This window comes from Pteropus vampyrus, unplaced genomic scaffold (genome assembly GCF_000151845.1).
Source record: "Pteropus vampyrus isolate Shadow unplaced genomic scaffold, Pvam_2.0 Scaffold203, whole genome shotgun sequence".
NCBI classification, from domain to species: domain Eukaryota; kingdom Metazoa; phylum Chordata; class Mammalia; order Chiroptera; family Pteropodidae; genus Pteropus; species Pteropus vampyrus.
The window spans coordinates 280,416-287,713 of NW_011888984.1; the positions used below are offsets into that span (position 1 = coordinate 280,416).

Below are 7,298 nucleotides of genomic sequence, written 5' to 3' on the forward strand. Positions count from 1 at the left end.
AAGTCCAGGGTAGATACAGGAAGAGTGTGTGTGGAGGGGGAAGGAGTCTCTGAGGTCTGTGGCCTAATCTAAGGGAGAAATTTTAAGATTATGGGGAGCATCTGGGGACCCTTTCCATTCCGTGAGTCTCTCTGCAGGGTTCAGATGCGGGGACCCAGGGCTAGGAGCTAGTGTCCCCATTCCCCACCCATTCAGAGGCTCAACTTACCCCAACAGGGAGCCCTGGGCCTGCCTCTTTCTCCTGTAGCTGCTCCACAATGTCAGCCAGGGTGGCCTTCCTGGGGGTGGGGGGGCAGAAAGACCCAATGGAAGTGGGGTGCCTTCTCCCAGGGACCAGCCTGGCTGGCCGGAGCAGCCTCTACGTCTTGGCCCCAGGTGCCAGACCCCTGTCTGCTTATGCAGCTGCCTCTCAGATGTTGGCCTTAGACACACCACAGGTGCTCAGGCCATGGCTGCTGAATGAATGGAGGACGGAACCTCTTTCCCCTTTGAGTTTTAAGCAGCATAAAGAGCAAAATGCAAACTGGTGCCTTCTAGCCTTTGAAGGTACTGTTGCCTTTTCCTACCCACCTCTGAGCTCCCAAGTCCCCTGGATTTCCCCCATCCCAGCCCTGATCATTCTAGGTCATCACTGTCTGGTGACAAATCTGTTCCCCCCACTGGAATGTGAGCCCCATGAAAGCAAGGCTAGGGCTGGCTGGGTCGCTGCGCTCCCCAGCACATACCACACAGGGTAGGCACCCAGCATATGTTCGTAAAATATGAAATTAGATCAGGAAGTCGTTGTCACTGAAACATCTGACCCAAGACCATTTTCTGGTGACACAACTGATAGGATTGATCTGCATAACACACTCTGGCTAACTCTGTCCTTTCTTTCAACGGTTCGAACTGCCGCTGTGGAACAATGGGCATGTCGCCTACCCTCTTTCAGCCTTAGTTTGCATCTCTGCAAAATGGGTACCACGACTCTCTTCCTCTCGCTAGGCAGTTCTGAGCCTGGAAACCCTCTCCACTGGGCCTGCGCGGCTCCAGGAGCTCTCCGGTCCCCCTTCCCTCACTCCCTGGACACGCGGGGCCTCACCCCCTGGCCAGCTCTCCTCTGGCGGGTGTCTCCTGTTCGCTGGACTCCTGCCGCTCCAACCGTCGCTCGCGCCGCTCGCGCCGCCGCTCCATCTGCTCATAGCGGCCCAGGGTAAGGCTGTGCGCCGCCTCGTGCTCCACAGATTCCTGCCGCTCTGGCCGCCGCCTACGCGCAGCCTCCTCGTATTGATCCGCCGATTCCTGCCGCTCCGGCCGCCGCCTCCTGGGCAGCTCCTCGGCGCGATCAGCTGACTCTTGCCGCTCCGGCCGTGGCCGGACCTGTTCCGCCGCCGCGGGGACCCCGGGGGTCTCCACCACGTCCACTCGTCCCGCTGGCGGGGCCGTGGGCTCCACCCTCCCCGGGACCTCCGGCAGCCGGTCGATGCGCGGCTGCAGGCGCTCGGGCTTGAGCTCCTGGCGCACGTACCCAACCCGGGTCCGCACCTCGGCAGACAGAGTGTCCGAGGCCCGGCGGGCCAGGGGCTCCAAGCCCCTCTCGTAACCCGCTGGCCGCAGCAGAGGCGCCGCCTTAGCCGCCAGTTCCGTGGGGTCCCCAAAGAACTTTCGCCCCAACAGAGGGGTGGGCGGCTGCTTGCTCTGTTCTGCCTTGAGTTTCTCGATCTGGGGAAGGAGAGGCATGGAGGGCGGTGTGGGGGGAGGGTGGCCTGGGAAGGCGGCTCTGGGTTGTCGGCCTCGCCACCCAGTTTATTAGTGTTTTGGTCGTGACAAAGCAAGGTTGTCCAGGCCTGTGCCCACGCTTTGCTCTCTGCAAGGAATCTAATTCCTATTTTCTCCCTCAAACATCAAGTGTTAAGGATTAGCTATATCATCATTTTCTCCAGCTGCCTTTCTGCCCCCTGCCCCACATCAGCCTCCTTCCTGAATGTCCCCCCACCCAGGACCTTAAGCCTCTGACTACAAGGGTCTCTTCTCCTCCAGACCAGGCCAAGTGCGTCCAGGCTCCCACAGCCCCCTGTGCTTCCCCATCTCAGCCCTGGGCTGTCACTGTCTGGTGCTAGGTCAGTCCCTGCCGCCACCCACCCCCTCCAGGGCTCGGAACCCCGTGAGGGTCTGTCTCTGCCTCACTCAACACAGCGTTAAATACCAAGTCTCAGCATGTCTGTCTCTATAGAGGGATGGGGCAGGGCTCCAGGTGGGGGGCTGGGGCAGGATCTGGGTGCTGACCGTGGTCAGGCGCCGCAGAGAGCTGAACCTTTCTTCCCAGGCTGCGGCTGCTTTGCGGAAGGCCTCGTGTCTCCGGATAAGCTGCTCCACCTCGTCCACGCTGCTGCCCAGCTCCCGGCTCTGCAGAAGTGGCTCTTGGGCTGTCAGCCAGGCATCAGCCACCACCGCCTCCTGGGCAAATTGGTGCACCTCCAGCACTGAGGGGAGACACATGGGGTAATTGTGTTGGGGTACCCGGGGGCCCTTCATGGGGCAGAGGCTGTCTTCTCTGGCCTTCCACACCCCTCTGGCTTCCTCGATGCTCAGCACTGACCACTCTGAGCTCTGTAGGAATCAGAGAGGCTGGAGCTACTTCTGAGGGCACCAACTTCTCCCCTAGGTACCTGCCACCAGGGCTTCAATGGCAAGGCAGACCCCTTGTCCACCCTGCCAGGCCTTCATGTTTGCTACTGGGGACCCATGAGTGAGTGGTGTGCAAAGCATGCCTGTGTCACCCCTCTGGGCCTTTTCAAACCCACTGGAGCATGTCCCTGTGCCCTCGAGCCATGTGTGTCTGGGCCCCCACTCACTCTGCTGCAGCCACTCCCAATGGCGGTCCCACTTGTCCGACACCTCCTCCTTCCTGGTTCCCAGCTTGTCCAGTTGTACCTGGATCTGGGAGTGGTGGGTAGGTGGGAGAGGCATCAAGGGCGGCTCCCACCCCAATGGGCACGAATGGCAGAGAGGGGCCCCCTGCGCCCCTCCCCACCTCGTCAGCCATAGCACTTTTGTTGAGCAGCAGAGAGCGCCCCAGCTCCTGGCAGGCCGTCAGCTCAGGCACCCGTGCCTCCAGCTCCGTCTTCAGGCCCTGGTGGTAGTTCATGAGCACCTCCACCGACGACACGTCCCTACAGCGGGCAGCGGGCAGGGATCTGAGCCACAGGTGGCTTCCCTCAGCCCGCCCCATAGTCACAGAGGAACCCAGATCTCTGAGGCCGAAGTTCCACACAATCTCCAGACACCCACCTTTTATGCCCAAATTCTGAGGGTCCAAGGTTCTCCACTGATTCAACGATTCCAACTTTCTCCAGGGTGCTACAATGTCACATTTTTGTGATTCTAAACTAAGATTGCAAGATCCAAATTTTTCCAATTTCCTAAAGCTATGCTTCTGAAGGTTCCACTAGCCAATGATTCTAACCTTTTAAGTGTGCTGGTCAGTACAGCAGCCACTAGACGTAGGTGGTGACTGAGCAGTGGAAACGTGGCTGGTCTGAACTGAGATGTGTTGAAGTGTAAAGTACACACCATATTGTGAAGATTTAGTATAAAAAAGAATAAAATATCTCAATAATTTTAATATTAACTACATGTTAAAGTGATAATATTTTGAATATACTGGGTTAAATAAAGTGAATTAGTAAAATTAATTTTCACTTCTCTTTACATTTTTAATGTGGTTACAAGAAAATCTTAAGTTATATATGTGGTTCACATTTGTGGCTTGCATCGTAGAACTACTGGACAGCGCCGTACCTCGCTGTCCTATGTCCAAAACAAATTCCAAATTTCCAAAGGTTCCATGGGTCAGCAAGTATAGCTTTATAAGACTTAAAATGGCCAAACTTATTTCTGAAAGTTTCACATTGTAATGATACCTAAGACTTAGACTCTCTAGAACGATCCGATTCCCCCCTGAAATTCTCCATGTCTGTCAATTCGCCCATCATTCATCCTCGGCTCCTTTTTCCCTCAGTCCTTGAAGCTAATCCATCAGTCAAGACTGGACATTTATGACTTTAAAGCATAGCCTGTGAAATGACATGACACCTGGGATTTGTTTCAAAATAACTCAGCAAGGGGTAGAAGGGGGACATGGGGGAGTTTATAGATGAAAGATTGGCCAAATATTGATAGTTGTTCAAGCCAAGTGTTCACTATGTATATGCGGGTTCACTATACTGTTATGGCTACTTCCGTGTATACTTGAAATTTTTTATAATGAAAAGATTTTGTAAATTCCTAAAAGCAATTCCTTCTCCCCATCTCTACAGCCACCACACTGACCCAAGCCAGAATCAGCAGCAGCAGCCTCCTGACTGGTCTACCTGCTTCCATCTTTGTTCTCCATATCCTACTTTTCGCAAGGCATCTGGAGTGATCTTTCTCAAATGTACATCATATCACATCACTCCCCTGTTCTAGACTCTCCCATGGCTCCCTTCTCACTCTGAAAAAGGGCAAACTCCTCACCATACCCTTCTGCCCCTTAAACGTCATTTCCCGCCTCTCTCCACTCTCTCCTCACTCCCTCCATGCAGTCACAGATTGTCTGGCTCTTCCTCCAACATGCCTAAGCACAACCAGCCTCAGGGCCTTTGTACCTGCTGACCACTCCACCTGGAGAACACTTCTTCCCAAACTTTACCATCACTTCATTCGGGTCTCAAACATCATATCCTAGAGAGGCCTTGCCAGCTAGCACCTCGTCCCCTTACTTTGCTTTATTTTTCTTCAGAGCCCTTATTACCATCTGAAATACTATTAGGTGTGTGTTTACGTATCTGTTGCCTGTCTCCACCCTCAGAATGTAAGTTGCATCGGGGCAGGGGCTTGGCTTTGCTCACCATCTATCGCACAGTAGGCATTCGATAAATATTTGCTGAGTAAAGTAATGTAGACTGAAGGCCTCACAGTCATATAAACAATGCTACGTGAGTGCACGTTTAGTCCCTAAAACCTCCCACGTGATCCTCTTTTTCTCATCTGCAGCTGGATACAGAGGGTCCAGCAAACGACACCCAGGGCCAAGAAAGGCACCTGGTTCCCTATCACTGTGGGACAGGCTCCTACCAGACTCAATGAACCATTATGTGGGCAATAAATCAGTGCCCACCAGGTTAAGCCACACACATATGGTCCCGTACCTCCCTGTCCCTATTCTGGCTGCAACCCATCCCATGCCATGACACCCCCACATAGAGGATAGTAGTGGGCGATTGGGAAGGACAGAGGCAGGAGGACGCCCCATGCTCTGAGTCCCCAATGCCAGGCCTGACAAGGGGTCTTAGTACACATGATGCATTTAGAATAGTGCCTGGCGCACAGAAGTGACACACAGATATTGGCTATTGTGATTTCTTATGGGAAGGGGGCTACTGATGGGCTGGGAGTGGCTGCCCAGAGGCAGGTAGGAAGCCTGAGGTGTGAGGAGGGGCACCTGGGCTTGTCAGCTGCCCCAATCTGCCCGGCGATGCCATCCATCCAGGAGAGCAGGTCCCGGGCCTGGCTGTGGAATCGCAGGGCGTCGGCCGTGGAGCTGACGTGCAGGCGGGCGTCCTCGCAGGCTGCCAGCAGCTCCTTCCAGCCCTGCATCACCTCCTGCTCCCGGCTGGCGATGGCCTCGGCATGCTCGCCCGCATACACCGTCCGCAGCTGGGCTGCCCCCTCCTGCAGCTGCCGTACCTGAGGGGCACGCCAGGTGGAGCACCAGCCTTCCATGGGGCCAGGCTCCGCCCTCTCTTTCCCCCATCTGCTGGCTGGGAGCAGAGCCTAACAACTTAAGGAGCCCGCACCCTGCTGATCCCACACCTGGGTTTCCCTGTCCGCTGCCTGATTTTTCTTTGACTTACCTGCATTCTTTTCGACCTACCCCCAGGTTTCTTTCAGTCCACTACCTGATTTCTTTTGGTCTAAGAGCCCTATGTCTATAGGACCTGTCACCTCATTTTTTCAGGCCCAACTCTAACTTGTTTCAGACCGATCTGATTTCTTTCAGGAAACATCCTTCCACCCTGATGTTTATGAGACATACTGTCTAGTTTTTGTTTCCACTCAATTTTTTTCAGACCCACTATGTACTGCCCAATTTCCTGCGGAATGGCTATTCAATTATTATCAGATCTCCTGTCTAATTTCTTTTGGTTCTGCTATGTGAGTTCTATTGGACCCACAGCTCACTCTGATTTCTTCTGAAGTGACCACCACTTTCTATCAGATTCACCACTTAATCATTATCAATCTCCTCGCCTGATTTCTAACAGTCATTTGTATGACTTACATAAAAATAATCGTTCAATTTCTACCTTCCATTAGATCTGCAACCCGATTTCCTTCAGTTCTGTTGCTTGAGTTCTGTCAGGCCCACAGCTTCATTTCCATCTGATTTCTCAGATCCACCTCCCAGTTCCCGTCAAACCCACTGCCTGATTTCTATTAGCTTCATTGCCATTTCCAATAAACCCACCCCCAGCAAATTTCTTTCAGGAAAATCATATGATTTCTATCAGAGACTGGATATCTAATATCTATCTGCCTCACAGGCACATTTCTCTTAACTCTTTCCCAATTTCTTTTTGACCGTGCATCTGGATTTGGGTAAGATTCACTTCAAAGTTCCTAGGAGAACCCCTGCCCAAGGCGCTTTGAAATATTGTGTGATTTCTGCCACTGTCTGATTTCCGTATACTACGAAATCAGTTCATTTTCCACCTGCCCCGTCATCTAATTTCTCCATTTCACGGCGTTTTCTATCTTTCCGACCATCTAGTTTCAACGTGCTCTATAGCTTGATTTTTGCCTGCCCTGTTGCCCACTTCCCTTGGTCACACTGTCCAGACCCTCCCACCGCCCCTCCTGGCCGCCGGCACCCCACCTGGGACACGAGGAGCTGCAGGTCATGCTCAAAGGCGCGCAGAGTCCGCTGCATGGAGCTGGCACTGGGTCTCGGTTCAGGCGGGGCGGTCAGGCGGGGCAGGCGCCTCCGCTTCTCCTCGATCTGTCCCTGAAGCTCTCGGGCATCGCTGAAGAACTTATGCAGATCCCGCGAGGCAGCCAGAAGCTGGGCCCGTGTGCCCATAAGCTCCAGCAGCTCAGCCCAGGCCTCGTTCAGCCCGTCCTTCCATTCGGCCATGGTGGCCGCTGCTGTATGGCCGCACTCGATCAGCTCATCGACCATCTGGTTCACGGCCGCCAGCCGCTCCCGCCCTGCCGTGCCAGTCTCACTGGCAAACTCCGAGAATTTCTCCTGCAGCACCTGCCGCCAGGAGATG

At 54.0% G+C, this 7,298-nt stretch overlaps 1 protein-coding gene across 1 annotated transcript in view; it reads right to left on the bottom strand.

Annotated features, from left to right (window-relative positions):
- The window catches only part of SPTBN4 (spectrin beta, non-erythrocytic 4), a 66,904-nt gene that overhangs the window by 4,532 nt on the left and 55,074 nt on the right, over positions 1-7,298 (bottom strand). Inside the window, exons 24-30 of the mRNA XM_011372314.2 lie at positions 6,902-7,282; positions 5,468-5,712; positions 3,017-3,155; positions 2,838-2,922; positions 2,269-2,465; positions 1,085-1,704; positions 209-278 (exon numbers count right to left, since the gene is read on the bottom strand). Of these exons, the coding sequence (XP_011370616.1) occupies positions 209-278; positions 1,085-1,704; positions 2,269-2,465; positions 2,838-2,922; positions 3,017-3,155; positions 5,468-5,712; positions 6,902-7,282 (1,737 nt within the window). The remainder of the gene's footprint in view (positions 1-208; positions 279-1,084; positions 1,705-2,268; positions 2,466-2,837; positions 2,923-3,016; positions 3,156-5,467; positions 5,713-6,901; positions 7,283-7,298) is intronic.